This window comes from Gossypium raimondii, chromosome 12, assembly GCF_025698545.1.
Source record: "Gossypium raimondii isolate GPD5lz chromosome 12, ASM2569854v1, whole genome shotgun sequence".
Lineage (NCBI taxonomy): Eukaryota > Viridiplantae > Streptophyta > Magnoliopsida > Malvales > Malvaceae > Gossypium > Gossypium raimondii.
In genome coordinates this window covers 47,928,248-47,945,920 of record NC_068576.1, presented here as the reverse complement: position 1 = coordinate 47,945,920, position 17,673 = coordinate 47,928,248, and the positions used below count along the sequence as shown (strand labels likewise).

At 30.7% G+C, this 17,673-nt stretch overlaps 1 protein-coding gene and 1 long non-coding RNA gene across 10 annotated transcripts; one reads left to right on the top strand and one right to left on the bottom strand.

Moving 5' to 3' along the window:
• The first annotated feature begins 5,443 nt into the window (after positions 1 to 5,443).
• On the top strand, positions 5,444 to 17,673 carry LOC105764622 (isochorismate synthase 2, chloroplastic). Of its 7 annotated transcripts, none has more exons than XM_052625870.1 (17): positions 5,444 to 5,533; positions 9,636 to 9,776; positions 9,875 to 10,069; positions 12,119 to 12,369; positions 12,477 to 12,594; positions 12,705 to 12,821; positions 12,920 to 13,066; positions 13,186 to 13,260; positions 13,339 to 13,407; positions 14,461 to 14,579; positions 14,693 to 14,750; positions 15,324 to 15,434; positions 15,698 to 15,782; positions 16,189 to 16,286; positions 16,514 to 16,606; positions 16,890 to 16,962; positions 17,424 to 17,673. In XM_052625870.1, the coding sequence occupies exons 2-16, from the start codon at positions 9,657 to 9,659 to the stop codon at positions 16,956 to 16,958; spliced, it is 1,725 nt and encodes a 574-aa protein (XP_052481830.1). In that variant the 5' UTR covers positions 5,444 to 5,533; positions 9,636 to 9,656; the 3' UTR covers positions 16,959 to 16,962; positions 17,424 to 17,673. The 7 variants fall into 7 exon arrangements, with proteins under 7 accessions (XP_052481830.1, XP_052481827.1, XP_052481829.1 ...); XM_052625867.1 differs by lacking the exon at positions 5,444 to 5,533 and adding an exon at positions 7,995 to 8,033; XM_052625869.1 differs by lacking the exon at positions 5,444 to 5,533 and adding an exon at positions 9,392 to 9,537.
• LOC128035622 (uncharacterized) lies at positions 7,268 to 8,924 on the bottom strand. Of its 3 annotated transcripts, none has more exons than XR_008192164.1 (3): positions 8,842 to 8,924; positions 8,148 to 8,179; positions 7,268 to 8,042 (listed from the first exon to the last, which is right to left on the bottom strand). It is a non-coding gene; the product is annotated as an uncharacterized LOC128035622 (long non-coding RNA). The 3 variants fall into 3 exon arrangements; XR_008192165.1 differs by having other exon boundaries at positions 8,148 to 8,182; positions 8,842 to 8,914; XR_008192166.1 differs by lacking the exon at positions 8,148 to 8,179 and having other exon boundaries at positions 8,842 to 8,920.

Below are 17,673 nucleotides of genomic sequence, written 5' to 3'. Positions count from 1 at the left end.
GTTTTACCTAAAAATTTATTAAAACATTAAAAAGGCATTGATTTCCTTATTAACGGGAAGCCTACAAGAGACGTTAAGAGAGGATAGAATGTAGTTATTACAGCTAAAGGTGTATGCAATACAGAATAAAGGTGTATTTTTCAGTGTTATGGTTTGGTCAGAATACCAAGAAAAACTTGTATGTCCTATTGTGGAGATAGGCGACTCAAACATCTTCATTTGGTTTGGAGAAAGCTTTAAAATGGTTATTTCTACAATACATACTTCTCTCTTCTTTCAGTTATTATATGAATCATGAAATTCTTTCTTATTAAAATGATACTAATTAATTTGTTTGAAAACACATTATATAAACAATCTCTTACCTACTTTTAAATGAAACATAACAATTTAAAGGTCACCTCACCTGGACAACTGATAATGAGAAGCCATCTTCTATGAAGTTGATTATCAAGAGCTCAGACACATCTCGTTATAAAAGCAGCTTGGACAATCTTGGAGATTACAAAATGGACTTGTACACTTAAATAGTCTAAACTCCAAATGCTAACTCTGAGAATGCTAACTCCAAATGCGCATTAAAGTGACTACTATAGAGGACGCCATTCATTGGGTCACTACAAACATTTATGATGAACCTTGAAGAGCCTAAAAGGAAACGTTGCCTTGGAATAGCTGCAAGAACGGATGGAAACACGTAGAACTCCAAATAGAGTAAAGGTAAAAAATTCAATTAAGGAAAAAGGGAAAGGTGAAGCTCTTGATGAGAACCCGAAGAGAGGCATTCAGTGTTACGAGTGTGAAGGGTTTGGTCATGTACAAGTCGAGTGAGCAACCACTATGAAAAAATTCTTTTAATGTTTCATGGAGCGATGAAGACTCAAAAAGTGAGAATGACGAAAATATTGAAAAGTTGAATAATTATATTGCTTTTAGAAGTTGCAACTGATTCTGAAATTCGCAGTGATAGTGAAGTAGAACTAAGATGAGACTTCATAATCATGCTTGTCAAGTTGGATCAAGTATGTAAATGTAATGCCAAGGCTGCTGATGGTTAAAAAACATTGAAGAGAAGGACACTCTTTTGAACGTTAAAAATGTCAAAACTCAGTGAAATTGTAAAGTTCTCAACTACCCAATTGATTTTGAAAAGGATAGGGTCAAGAATGGATACGTTCGTTGAGAACTGAGATTCTTGCTGCTGGAAGACGACAACTAGTCTTCAATTGTTTTTGTCAAAGCAGAAGGCAGCATGAAAATTCAATGATCATGGTGGAGTACCAAGGCATACCAGGCTTAGATACAAAAAAACCTCTTGAATGATCTCAATTGTTTCTCTAGTTTGAGCTCGGTCTACAGCTGCCATAAGATACTTCCAAAAATAGAGTACTGGAAGAAGACTGAGAGGCCGTCTCATGAAATCAGAATGAGATTATTCCAAACGTCATAAAAACTCTCTCAAGATTGCTTAAGAATTAACATCCATCGCACCTTTGTTGAAACAACTTATCGAGGGGAATGTATTGATGCTTCTATTGAAAGGGAGTTCTCCTTTCACATGGTTACTAATTTTAAATAAAAAATTAAAATATTCTTGAATAAAATAACTTATTTTAATTACAAAACAATATTTTTGTAGTTTCATGCTTGGTTGACTAACTCAATCGGATACTTAAATAATAGTGTATATATATTATTAGATGTGAATGTACTTGAGAGGTCCCTTTATTATAAGGATTTGATCAAATTAATCCTCTACTATTAAATAGATCAAATTAGATTCGTATTATTAAAAAGAATCAAATAAAACTAAATTGAAATATAATTAATATTATAATACTTTTAAATCTTTTATGGTTTTATAAATGGAGTCTCTTTTGAAAAGTAATTTTCAATATAATAAATTTAATTAATTATTTAATAATAAAAATTAATATAATAAGAGATTTCACATACTTTAACCTATCATTGAAAGACCCTTTACTCACGTGCCTCCTAATATTCTACAGAGATAATTTAAAAAAATTATAAAAAATTTAATTCCGGTTGTTTTGGCAGCCTCCTGTTTCACAAACATGCTTTGATGGGATTGGTCTCGGATAATATCTATTTATTTTAAAAAAAATATTGAGTTAAAATTTAATATTTAAACATAAAGCTTATTTTTATTCATTAAATATTTAAACAAAATTAACAATTGTTTTAAGTCACATAAAAAATTGTCCCAATAATTAAAAATGATAAATTAAAATATCGTGAATAGATGGGATAATATTTTGAATGGAAATAATTGAGTGAATGTATGAAAATGTTTTTTTAATTATCAGATTAGATATTTTTCTCGAAAAATTATGAGATTAGGTTAGATTTTATAAAAACACTTCTAACTGTGTTTTCAGCTTATTTGTAAAAAGAGTGCTAATCTGATAATTAATATTTAAACAAAAACTTATTTTTATTCATTAAAAAATTAAGCAAAATTAAACAATTATCTCAACAACTATTTTAAGTCACATAACAAATTTGTCTCAATAATTTAAATGATAAATTAAAATATCATCAATTTGAATAGTTGGGATAATATTTTGAATGGAAATAATTGAGTGAATGTCTGAAAAATATCTTTTAAAAAAATATTAAATTAAGCCTTTTTTTTCAAAAATTATGAGATTAGGCCGATTTTGTGAAATGCTTTTAATTGAAAACATTTTTAGTGTAACTGTAAAAAAACAACCCTTTCTGCACCCAATATCTTTTTTTTTTGGTGCCACCTCTTGTAAAAATTAAATATACAAAATGTCTTTATATAGACCCCAAGTCTTATTTCCTTTGTTTTCTTAAGCGATGTGGGATATGAGTCTAAATAGACTCATAATCCATTTGCAGTTTGTTCCTAGACAATGTGAGATTGCTTACTCTTTTAACTAACAATATAAGATTAAAGACTGCACTTAATTTTTAAAAATTAAAGACAAAACTTTGTACAACATTAAACTTTAACATACTGCAATTAAGTGTACAAAGTTTGTTCCTAGAGTTTAATGTTGTACAAAGTTTTGTCTTTAATTTTTAAAAAAATTAAGTGTAGCTTTTAATCTTATGTTGTTAGTTAAAAGAGCAAGTAATCTCACATTGTCTAGGAAAAAACTACAAATGGATTATGAGTCTATATAGACCCATTTCTCACATCGCTTAAGAAAACAAGAGAAATGAGACATGGATCTATATAAAGACCTGTTTTATAAGTTTTATTTTCACAAGATGTGATACCAAAAAAAATAAAAGTAAAAAAAAAGGATATTAGGGTAGAAAGTGCTTCCAATTGGAAGTGTTTTCCTAAAAATACGTAGGGTGAGTATTTGATCGAGTCTAGTTGAATCGAGTCAAAAAATTTCGAGTTAGTCGAGTTGACGAATCCTATTTTAGCAACCAAACTCAATTAGAATTTTTTTCGAATCAGATCGAATCGAGTCAAAAAATTTCGAGTCAAGTCGAGTCGAGTTAACGAATCCTATTACTTATACTCAATGTTGCATTTATATGAACCGATTATTTAACTAATAAACGAAGTATAAAATCATTTAACTACATAAATAATATAATAGTTTTGCCTTTTAATTTAATGAGTAAATGTTTATCAAAACAACGTAGTTTTACCTTTTAACTTAATGGTTTTGACTTTTAACTTTAGAAAATGTAAACATTTATCAAAATGACGTAGTTTTGCCTTTTCATATTCGGATTTTCGGATAACTCGAATTGTGTAATTCATATTTGAGTTAAATCGAAAAATTTAATTTTTTATTCAAGTTGATCCAAATAACTTGATTAACTCAAATAACTCGAACTATTTAATTTAAAATTTGAAAATTTTATCGAGTTTTTTTAATTGAATTAGATTTTGCTCACCCCTACAAATACGTTGAAAATGCTTCCAATTGAAAACACTTTTTTTATTAATCAGTTGAGAATGCCTTTAGCTAGAAGCGTTCTCGTAAAATCAGCTTAGTCCTGTAATTTTTCGAAAAAATGGCCTAATCTGATAATTTTTCTTAAAAATTATCATTTTTAAGAAATTCAATCGATTAATGTATATTTAGATTAAGGGTAAAGTGCACTAACAATTAGGGGTGTGCAAAATTCGGATAAAACCGAAAAAATTCGGTTAACCGACCGAATTCGGTTAATCGGTCGGTTAACCGAATTTTTTCGGTCGGGGATCGGTTAATTATTTTTTGATTTTTCGGTTAACGGTTAATTCGGTTCGAAACCGGTCGGTTAACCGAATTTTTTTGGTTAACCGAAAAAATTAATAAATAAAATTATAATATATAAATAGGCCCACTATTCATCTAAACCCAATCTAAACCCAAGTATTTAACCCAACCCAATTACCCAACCCAACCCAATCATAAAATTAAATTACAAATAATTTAATAAATAAAAATAAAATTTTAAAACTAAGACTAAAACTAAAGTCTAAAAGTCTAAAAATAATTTAATTATGTAGTGATTCAATTTGGTTAATTCGGTTAATTCGGTTAATTTTTAACCAAAAATAAAAAAACATATAATTTTCGGTTAATTCGGTTAACCGACCGAATTAACCGAAAAAATTTCGGTTCGGTTAACAGTTAAAGATTTTAAAAGGTCGGTTAATTCGGTTAATGTTATTTCGGGCCGGTTAACCGAATGAACACCCCTACTAACAATTACTAAACTTTACGAAAAATAACAAACTAATCACCAGTAACCATTTTTTCGTTACGTCTGTAACAGAAAGCTGAACTGTCATCTTTGTAAACGGCCACAATTTAAGAACACTAGTTGGGCTGGACAATAGAAGAAGGAGAAGAATAAGAAAAAGAAGAACCTTAGCAATTATTCCATGTAATGACCCAAAATTCACAAGCATCGGGAAAAAAAAGTATATTATCAGGCCTCCGTCTTAGTAAATTGAGTTCGAAAATAATTATTAGAAATATTTACTAGACTAGTTGTGTTTTAATTAGGTATTAATTGGGTGAATTTAGTTTAATTAAGAGAAATTAAGAAAAAGGACTAAATTGATCTAGGGTAAAAGTTGAATTATAGATTAATAAAAATAAAAGGATTAAAATAGTAATTAAGCCATTAATAAGAAATGGGACGGTAAAAGTGATAAACATCTTAGATTTTTATGTTTTTTATATATTATTTTATTATATAATATAATATATTATATTGTATTATATTATATAAATTAAATAGATGACAAATGTATGGTAAAGATTAAGACAAGTGTAATAGTAATAATTACATAGGTACACTTGTAATAAAAATAAATATATGCTTAAATAATAAGTAAAAGATTTTTATTATTATTAATATTATTAGTTATAATAAAAGAAATAAAGTAAAGTAAGTAAAATAAAAAGACAAAGAAACAAAAGAAGAACATAATAGAAACAGAGAAAGAGACGAAAAACAGGGGAAGAAAAAGGGAAAGAAAAAGAAAAGGGGAAATTCAGATTTTAAAGCTTCAAGTTAATTGGTAAGCTAAATTTAGACATTTTCTCTTCATTTTGATGTTTTAGAAGCTTTAAAACGAAGTTTTGTTGAAATTAAGTGGAGGTTATGGAAGTTCATAGGTTTTTGAACATGATACATTTTGAACAAGTTGTTAAATTAGGGGTTTAGTTGATAGAATTTCTAGTTAGAATAGATAAAAGATTGATTTGTAAACTAAGTTGTAAGTTTTACATAGTTGGGATTAAGTTATAAAAAGCCTTAAATTAGGGTTTATGTTGAATAAATGAGGGAATTGAGGGTTTATTTGATAGAGTTTCTAGTTAGAGTTGATAAAAGGATTAAATTGTGAACTAAACTATAAGTTTTGAATTTTAGGGATTAAATTGAGAAAATTCGAAATTTGTGAAAAAAATGCTGAAAAAATTAGTAGATAAATTTGAGTTTAGAAGAAATTTGAGTAGAAATAGAGTGTGAATTAAGTTAGAAAAAAATAAGTAAGCTTAGTTAAAATTAAATTGGGAATAAGTAGGAATTGAATAAAATTTAATTATTATTATTATTATTATTATTATTATTATTATTATTATTATTTCTCCTTATTCTCTTACTTTGTTTTTTTTTTGGTCTCCTAGGCATTTTCCTTAGAATGAGGGGGGTCAATTTGTCCCATATCAGTTTTAAACCATCAAAAATTGATGGTTTGACGGAGTCATCTGTAGGGTGTACCGTCATAGTGGCGTTTGTTCGTGTTGTGGATGCTCCCAATAGTCAATGTTCAACTCACTCAAACCTACATTCCCATCACCCATAGGCAAACCTTGGGGTGTACTGAGCAAACTAGAAAAATAGTGTCACAAAGGTTTGCTCGGGAGGGGTGAAGTACTGGGGTGGCAATGGGCTAAATGTATCAAACATCAATGGTGACCTCGGTTGCTGATAGGAATAATTGTAACTGTCCATCTCCGGGTGAAGTGCATAACCCGAGTACTCTAGGGCAAAACTATTTACCCTCAACTCAATATGGTAGGAACTACCGATCGATTATGTGTATGCCATTGTAGGTCTAGGCTCGGGCTCTGGTGGGGAAGGAGGAGGCGGGTGACAAGGTCGGTTGTGATGGGGACCTTGTCGGCGCATATATGGAGGGCCTACCATCAATTCACCACTATATAGGTAAGGTAGCCCATTCTACATGTACCACTCCTGGTAGTCAACCGAGGGAGTGAAATAAAAAAAAATATGATTCCAACTGAGGCTTTCTCTTCAATCGGGCGTTCCACAACGTAATATATTCTTGATGTTTTAATACCCAATTCTTTGAATCTTTCCTCCTATTGTTAATTTCGTAGGTGTCATCATCCAAATGCATAGGAACGTCTTGAATATCTTGATGACACCCGAATTGACGCAACACTCGATCTCTATTGTACTACTTCACTGTTGAAAAATTCAACACGGGTGCGTTAATGCACCAGATGAGTGCATGAGAGCTAGCTGACGAAGGAATAACAGACGCAAAGTCTGACGCGCTATACGACATCCACACGAACTATACAATTAATAACATGATTACGGTAACATAATTAAAATACCTATAATAACATAATTATATAAATAAAGTAATTAAATGACATTAATATAATTTTATTTTATGAAAATAAATTACCCCCTCCTTGGCGTGTGCCTCGATCATCTGTTGGTAGACAATGAGTGTTTCTGACTTTTCGATATTCGAAAAAGTATATCATCTAAAAAATAAAGCAAACTCCTCAGAACATACTTTCATAAAAAAAATCTTGATCCAAGTTTCAATTTTGTTTTACCTATTCAGAAGTGGGAACACATGTGCTTGGTGGCCTACTGATGACAGAAATGACATCTTGTATAGCGCACAAGATTGTAGCAGTACCAGGCACCTGCTTATATATCGTGTTTTGTGCTTTGTTGCTTAAAAAAACTCATGATACAACGTAGCTAGTACTGCTAATCCCCAACTGTAGGAATAGACAACTTGCAAATTAGGTAGTAGTGGTAGGTACATCAAGTGGAATTTTTTATTATTAGCGTCTGGGATAAGTACCCCCTATAAGCTGCAGTATATATGCTCGTGCAACGCACATCTTCTACCTCTCAGCCGCATTACTCAACAATGTTTTGAAATTTACCTTCAACCACAAAAATTTTAAATCTGTAAATTTAGCTCCAGCATCACAGGGAGAGTGTCTAAGCAAGTCATAGTAGAGCGCCGCAGGTTCTTCTACTTTTCTTGAACTGGTTACTGCATCCATGGGGAGCTTTAATTGCAATGCGTCACCCTTCATTGTGATGATTCATTTCCCACATGGAAAATGAAATGTGTGCGTCTCTGGGCGCCACGGCTCAACCAATGTTAATATTAAGTCGGCCCTTAACTCAAACACACAAATTAACGTCGCTGATCCAAATACGGTGGCATCTAGGTAAGGCATAATCCATTTGTCCTGCCGGTAGCTCGGACCATGGCCATGCGGCCTCAACACGCGGTATGAATCCTAATCATATTAAATTACAACATTAGTTAAGATCTTCAAGTTAAATAAAAAATTATCTGCAACTTTACGTATATACTCTTGAATAAAAAATAGAACTTTTTTTACCGACACATGAATCATCCTTGCTATGTGATCTTCTGCTGTAATTAAAGAACCCATTTCAATATTTACACAAACAATTAAAATTTTAATCATTGACTTAACAAATATACAATATAAAATAAACGAAATTTTCTTTTCAGTAGCCCATTTTCGTAATTAACTTTTTATATATAAAAAGTATCTTAATATTATTTTCAACACAAATCTAATTATTCAAACAAAAATATAATGTTCAATGTTATATTTTAAAATATACAAACTATTATTATAATAAAAAAATACACTAGTCAAACGAATCTTAATATTACTTTCAACATAAGTGTAATCATTCGATCAAAATATAATGATCAATGTTATATTTAAAACTATACAAATTATCATTAAAAATAAAATCAACATACACTACCAAAACTATCTTAATACACAACTCTATCAATGTTATATTTACTAAAATAATTCTACTACCAAAACTATCTTAATAAACCTACTCTACAAAATATACATACACAATTCTAATAATTCAAACAAAATATAGTTTTCAAAGTTAACATACCTTAATATTAATCTTATCAAATAATGTATCAATAAATAAATTTTAACACAAACCTAAACTAATAATAATGATTATTATAAAAAATTTAATATTACAAATTTAAAATATAAATAATTCTAATATTACAAAAGAAAATTAACATACTTTTTTTTGCGCTGTGACTGGGGAGAATCCTTGGCTTTTTTTTTCTTTTTCTTTGATGGATTGATTGTGTCGGGTTGGGATCAAACCCACCCCATTTTATGTTGAAAATTAATATATATAATAAACATTTAATATATCAACAAATTAAAAATAAAAGCTGGAAAAGTAAAAATAGGTAGAATCCGTGACTGACCAGTTATGTTGGTGGCAGGCTGTAAGCCCACGCTGTCAGGTAGCAGTGGCCTGTCGGCCTGCCACTGATGTGACTAATTAATAATGATTCTATCGATTTTTTAATTTTTTTATATATATTTTTTAAAATCTTTTAAAAATTTAAAAAAATTATAAATTAATTTATTTCAGTGGTGCTTGACATGTCAGCAATACCATATTTTTAAGTAACTACATATCGGTGTCACAGAGTACTCAGGCAGTACCACAAAAGATTATTTTAAAAAAATTACTTCTATTTATTTTCGTAAATAATGGCAAAACAATACCATTTCAATAATTAAATTTTTTATATTATTTAGGTAAAAAATCTTAAAAGTTTCCAACGCAATGGGATGGGCAAGTGTGATTTTCATTGGAAAAGGGAAAGATAGATAATGCATCAATAAAAAAACCTAAAATTTGCCCATGTAATGGTATGGGCAGGTGTGATTTTCCTTATCATGTGGCCTTTGGTAATTAGTGGTATAAATAATAGTGGTTGCCACTTGTTTTTTTAACAAAAAAGTTGAGGCTGCTGCTGAAACTTGAGCTTTCTTTGTTTCTTTCTTTTGTGTGTGCAGTATTGTTCATCGCCGAAAATAATGGCCGGTGCTGTAGTGAGACATTACCTAACTACGTGTTTCATGGATTCAGAGACCACCAAATGCAAAATTTCTTATGCTCTTCACAGTCACACACGTTCCCTCCCACTGTTTCACAACGTAATTCTATACTTTCTGTTTTCTTTCTATGTGTTCTGCTAACCATCTTATTTATGATATAATTTAATTAAGTAAAGGAATGTTTAAAAATGGAGCAGAAATATGAGACTAGGAGAGTAGTAGCATTGATGAATGGGTGCGAAGGAGACCCCAAACTCCCTATAGGCAGCATAGAGACACGCACGTTAACAGCGGTTCCATCTCCATCAAAGGCAATGGAGAGGTTGGATGTAGCTATTAGAGACTTGAAATGTAACACTCCTCCTCTTACCTCTGGCATTCTTCGACTTCAGGTAAACTTCCCCTTCCTTCATAATTAAACATCCAGGAACACGCAAGATTTGCTAATTTCTTCTGTCATTATCTCCAAGATAATGGCTGTTGCCACAAACCGGTTTGTGTGACATCCTCTTCCATTTTCCTTGTCCCAAAATATTTACATCCAAAGTCACTAAACTAAATTAAGATGGTAATTAAATTATTCGAAAATTTTTATTTTAATTATTCAATTGTTAACTTTTTTTTAAAAAAATTCAACTGATGATCGGTACAATGACTTATCAATGAGTAGAAAAACATATCTTAGATTCAAATCAATCTAATGATCAATGTCAAAAATCGAAAAAGAAAAATGTTTGAATTTTAATTTGTAAATTGAAACATTTAAAATTATTTTGTGAAATAACCGATGCAAATAAAAACATTTAGTAACAATTTTAAATATAAATTTAGTAATAATTTAGCAATTATTGTACCTAAAACCACGTTGAACTAACAATTGAAAGATGACAAAATTTTTAATTAATAAATATATCTATAATTTATAATTTTATTTCTTATTGTTTCAAATTTTTATTTTAATTAATAAATATATTATTTTCAAATATATTATTTTTAATTCATCTTTTAATTAATAATTTTTATTTATAAAATCATATAATATATATATATTTTACATATATCATTATGTTAAAAATATTTAAAATTAATAACTCCTTTATATATAATATAAATATTAACTAATTTTTTATATATTTTTCTTTATATATAATATTTATATGTCAAATATTTATTTTCTCCACGTGTATTATGGGTATGATGATTTTAATATTATAAAATGAAATAATTAATTCTAATATAAATATTATTTTTATATTTAAATATTTCAAATATCATTGTTATTTTTATCTGCATTATGGGTATGATATTTAAAATATTTTTATATGTGAAATATTTCAATTAATTATATCAAATATTATTATGTTTATTTATGAAATATTTTAAATACACATAAAAATATAATACTAAAATTTACTACACCCATGATATGAATTGAAAATAAATATTACACATATAAAAATTATATTTACTAAAAATAATGATATTTGTAATAATTATTTGATTTCATAAATAAAATATTTATTAATAAAAAGATGAATTAAAAATAAAAAAATTGAAAACAATATATTTATTATAATAATTTTTTTTTGAAACAACATGAAATAAAAAACTAAAAATGTGTTTAGAAGATGAATTGAATCTGGGAATTAAGGATATAATCAATATTTATTTAACCAAATGAGCTTATATGTTAAAAATATTAATTAAAAATAAAAAATTTAAAACAACATGAAATAAAAATTATAATGCGAGTGAAAGAGGAATTATGTTAGAAAAGTTAAAAAATGCAATTTAAAGGTGGATGCGCTTTCCTGCCAATTGAGCAGAAAATGCGTCCAACTTGACGCGCTTTCACATACTCTTTTAATAAATGATTTATTCCCCTAAATTTTTAAAAAATTGAACTATTTAATCAATAAACTCTATTTTATTTATTTACATATATGACCTTTTTAGCTATGGAAGCTTCAAACCTACCAAATCCCATAAATCTTTTATCTAATTTATATTTTTATATATAAATTTTGATTTAGTATAATTATATTATTAAAATTTTACCATAATTTAAACTTTTATTATAATTTTAATGTATATTTTAACTCAACTATATATGTATAAAACTAAATACATCAAATTATTTATATATTAAAAATATAATTATTTATATATGTAATATGTAAATATAAAATATTTTTATAATGATAATGATAATTATGTAAGTGATTTATAAAAAAAATTACAAAAAAATTTCATGTATAATAATACATAAAATCAAAATTAATGTTTATCTGTTTAAAAAACCCGTAAATTCAAATGGATTATTGTTAAATCCGTTGGAGGGACTCGTGTGTCCGCGCAAGTAACGGCTCTTCAAAAGTAACACCGTAAAGACAAAACAAAAAGAAAGAAAGAAAACTGAAATTGGCAAGTGTTGTTTAAAGGTACCGATCGAGGAGCAAATCGAAGCAATCGAGTGGCTCCATGCTCAACATGATAATCTTCCACGTTGTTTCTTCTCTGGTAGAAGAAGCAGAGCCAATGGAAATGGTTCCAATCTCTTGATGGACATAGGTAATGGAAATGGCGACACCTCTTTTACCCATAATCTTGTTGGTGCAGCCGGTGTCGGCTCGGCGGTCTTCTTTCAACAACTTCATCCTTTCTCATATCACGATTGGAGGTCCATTAAGAGGTAGATCGTGCAGATTTCTCTTAAATAAAGTTATCAGGTCAAAGCAAATAATGCCTCACGAATTTGGAATTTTGTTGTATGTCATCTTTGTTTTCTTTGGATTGAAGGTTTCTGTCTGCAAAGTGCCCTTTGATTCGTGCATATGGAGCAATTCGTTTTGATGCGACGGCTAATATATCACCTGAATGGAAGGCGTTTGGTTCATTTTACTTTATGGTCCCTCAGGTTGAGACCTTGTTTTTGTTGACCAAGTAGTTTGTAGGGAATAATTCAGTTAACTTCTTATTTTGTCTCTTTAGTATTTAAACGACCTACTGCTACATACCAAATGACAGGTTGAGTTTGATGAGCTTGAAGGAAGTTCAATGCTTGCCATAACGATTGCATGGGACAATGCCCTTTCATGGACTTGGGATGAAGCCATTCATTCACTTGAAACCACAATGCAACAGGTGCCTCAACTTTTTAACTTATTTTGCTCATCCTATATACCTATAGCCTCTTTGATTTGTTTAGTACTGTGCAATTAATTAAATTTCCAATTATGAAGATTGCTTCAGTTGTTGTAAAGTTGAAGAAAGAAGCTTCAGGAGAACCCATCCTTAGTAAAACTCATGTTCCCAATAAGACACATTGGGATCTTGCTGTAAAGAAAGCTTTGCAGGAAATAAACACAAGCAGCTCACAGCTCGTTAAGGTATTTTTAATCCCTTCTGCTGATGAAGTCTCCGAAACACCATCCCTAAACCATAGTCCTTCTACTCTCCTGCACTATACATCAGGTTTTTAGTTAATCATTTTGATGTGAAAAACTAGGTTGTGCTTGCCCGTAGCAGCAGGATTTTAACTGCTACAAATATCGATCCTATAGCTTCGTTGGCTTGTCTGCAGGTACTCTTTGTGTTTTCTTCTCTTCTATAAAGCGTTATAAGGGAAGATAAATTTCATTGAGCTGTATACTTACTGCAGGTTGAAGGAGAAGATGCATATCAGTTTTGTCTTCAGCCACCTAATGGACCCGCATTTGTGGGAAATACAGTAAGTGTGACAGCAGATTTCATTGTGCAATATACATCTCTTTTTTTTTCTACTCTGCCACATGCTCTTTACTTCTATCTCCATTTTTCCTTCTTCCCCTATGACAACAATGTGTGTTCAATATATTTCCTAGGAATGTGAATTTTTGCATGATAGTTGATTGGTATAGTTTTGAGACCATGACTGAAGTTTAAGCATAGTTGATAGAAGTAAAACTTGTTAGATGTAAGATACTTAAAATCCCTTTTCCCACTTTCTACTCCATTGCAGCTGATATTAGATCTCATGTTTAATTTTTATTTAGAATACACACTCTTCTCGATTTCTCTTTGGAATGATCCTTATTATTCATGATATCAAATAGATAGTTTCTACCCTTTGCAAAGTGATAATTAACCATAATTTACAATGTCCTCACATTCCATGTCACTATTTTGAAGTTCATGGACCTGATTTCACTGCCATTCAGAATTTGTATTTGATTAGAAGTTTATTGGTGTAAGGCTCTCTTGTAGATGAAGTAATGATGCAGGGAAATGGAAAATTATGACCTCCCCGCCTCCTTTGCTGAACTTAGGTTGTTTTGAATTGCTTTGAGTATCAAAAGTGTCTCAAGGTGTGGATTGGATCTGAAAATATAAAGGCAAGGCATTTTTAGAAAATACTATTCTTGGGACACTATGGTTTTACTCGAACAGAACAATTCTTATTGTACTACGAATTGTTCTAAATCAAAATGAATTCAAAGAAACACTAAAGAAAAAATATTTTTCACAATTGGAATGAGAAGTGATTAATTTTTTTTCTATTCCAAACCAAATCTATATATAATGCACCAATAGGTGTCTAAGTACTTTTATGAAGGATCACAACTTTTCATGTTAAAAGATTTATGAATAATTGTGACATTTGAAATCAATCAAAGTTTGAATTGAAATTTGAAATTCAATTCCACGAAAGGATATATTTTTTTTATTTGAAAATACTTCATATAATATATATTATATACAACAGTTTCTTCTTGCTTTGACTTATACGAGCTTTGGTGAATAGCCAGAGCGACTATTTCACAGAAAATGGCTAAGCATTAGTAGTGAGGCACTGGCTGCAACCCGCGCTAGAGGTGAATCCAGTGATCTTGATCTTCAATTAGAGCATGATCTTCTTTCCAGGTTCCTTTTGTTACTCTCAACTCTTTACCGAATAACTTCAGTTTTTTCAATGTGTTATTACATAAATTCTTTTGTTACCGATTAATAGCCTGTTTTTGTTGCGAATCATGTAGTCCCAAGGACCACCTGGAATTTACCGTAGTACGAGAAAACATACAAAACAAATTAGAGGCAAGTTTTCTTCCGATATCTCAATTTGTCAATTTGCTTTTCTAGGCACTGAAATTTCTTTCACTAGGACTTTTATGTAATTAAAGTTCTTTCGTAGAATCATTTAGGTTGATGCACTCTCCAATGCTATCGTGCATCCTCTCCTGCACTTAAACACGTGAGCTAATGTCAAAGATAAAAACATATTACCACTATTTCAGTGGTCTCAAGAAAGGGCATGGTTTAATCATGCTATCATGGGATGCCACTATTTCTTTAAAAAACCACTGTACTTGCGGTATTTTGTATCGTTCTGGCATATGCTTGCTGTTCACTCACAAGGATATATTTAGCAACAATCGTTCTGGCATATGTTTCGTCTTTGTGTGTTCAAGTCTTACTTGTTTTACCTCTTCTGTGTATATTTATTGTTTAAGTTTCCTGAAATGCTTTAAATCAAAAGGCTATTCATATAATTTTTAAATATGTTTATAAAATATAAAGAATATCAAGTTTTAATTTCAGAGAGTTTGAACCGAAGCCTCTGTTTTACCTGAAAAAAAAGTGATTGTTCTACTCTTTTCTGCTTCACAGTCTGTATGTGATAGAGTTGTTGTTGAACCAAAGAAAACGGTACGAAAACTTCGAAGAATTCAACATTTATATGCCCAGTTGTCTGGTAACCTGAGAAGGGAAGATGATGAGGTAATTTCATTATAAGTTTCATATGTCAAATAACGAAAACTCCATCAGAGCACTAATAATTTTTTGTTGCATGATCTAATATGTCAGTTTGGATAAACTGTTTTATTAAAGTTCCATACTCTTAATTGTTGTTGATTCTAGAATGAGCAGTTAGCTGTAGTAGTCTCAATACATAGACTTCTAATTTGTCAAAGATCTGGGCGGTAGCTTTCTCTATAGCTTCGCTGTTGTGATATATTTTGTGTTCCTACGTTCCTGTGTAGTTTGAAATCTTGTCTTCTCTCCACCCAACTCCAGCAGTTTGTGGACTTCCAAAAGAAGCTGCACGCCTCTTCATTTCAGAAACTGGTATCCTTACATATTATATACAATGTTTTTGTTTGTTCTTCTACTGCCATGTTACTTGGGATGAGCGTGGGATAGGAGTATGTGATCGGCACAGATATACTCAACACAGATATACTCGACTTTTAAAAGCTTTTTCAAATATTTGGAGATTACTAACCTTGTATCTCTGTTTGAATATATAAACTGGACACGGATACCTGAGGAAATTTGAAAAGTCGGGTCTATAGAAATGTTGAGTTCCTCCTTAAGTTTTACAGCTTGACATCTTGTGCTCCATATGTTCATTGTTTAGTGATCTAGGGAAAATGATGTGTCTAAAAACTTAAGATTGCCAATTACCATTCTCTTACTGAACAAAACCATTTTATGGCTGCTATACTCATTTCTTAAACTTTTCTGCCTTCAGAAATGTTTGACCGAGGGATGTATGCTGGACCAGTTGGTTGGTTTGGAGGAGGAGAAAGTGAGTTTGCAGTTGGTATAAGGTCAGCATTAGTGGAAAAGGTGAGCTAATTAAATAATGACCTCTACTAAAGCATGTTTGACTTTTGAGTGAGCATTGAAGTATCATCAAAGCTTCATATTATTCCACATCAATGCTTTCCTTTTTCAATGACCTTCAACAAGATTATCACCTTATTATACTTGTAGTGAGTCAATTTAATCATTTTAAATTGTTGTAAGAAAGCTTTTTTGCTGTCAGCAAAATATTTGACAGTTTAAGTTGATAGGATTCTGGAGCATTGGTATACGCCGGAACCGGGATAGTTGAAGGCAGCAATCCCTCGTCAGAATGGGATGAACTAGAACTCAAGACATCTCAGGTGAGTGTAAACGGATTTTTGTCCTTGTGAATTTTATATATTTGCTTCCACATGGATGCGACATCAAATGCTTATACATCTGATTTGGATGTTAAGCCGTGTTATTTGGACTTGAGAGTGAGCATTCAGTGAGTATGTTTTATTCCTTTTCCATGTATTTAGCATATTTTCGTACTCATATTCAAATATAGAAATTAAAATTCCGGGTAACATAGTATTCAACGTTTTTCAGTAGTGTATGCCTTCTAAGTGATTGTGGGAGTGCTTTTGATTCTGCATGCAGTGCACCAAGTTGCTTCAACTGGAGGTTCCAAAGCAATCAAAAGTTGAGAATTTGGAAATCATCTATTAACAAGGTTAGTGATTTAGGTTAGAAATATATGGTTCAGCACGTCTGGAGATTTGGTTTCTTTTTGTTTATCAATTAACAAGTTTTTAAAATTTGTGTGAATGATTGAAGCACTTAAAGTTTGATTTTCATTCGTAATATTTTACAATCTTGGTACACTGATTTTCTTATGCTATGGTGCATCCACGTGTTCATAGATTGGTATTATCTTCTTTAAGCGTTATGGATCATTCAAGATTTTGCGACTTAAAAGTGTGCTTCCCATGTTGGTACCCACGACCTTCAGTTATACTTAAGTGCACTTTTGAATACAAATCGTTGAGAAGAAGCCGGTCGACATCCAAAAAGGATGATACCGACTTGTGCTAACAGACATCAGTGTCACAACCCAAATAAATAGTAATACTTTGTTGTTGGATGACTGACTTGTGATAAATTGTGTTTAAAAATGTATTTATCTAAAAGCAGCTTTAAAGCGGCTGAGACGGCGTGAAAAGCAAGAGCAATGAACCCATGTCCCAGGTTTTGGCGTTATCACATGTTGCCTGTCGGATTCGTCTCTGAAGGCACCATTTATCATATCATTCTCAGGGCCGCGCTTCCGATGTGTATACTCATGCTACGCATGTGTTAATTGTATTACATATTAAGTTGGTGATGTCTGTTTTTAAGTTAGTTTAACATTTAAAAAGCTTATGGTATGAGAAGATTAAAATAA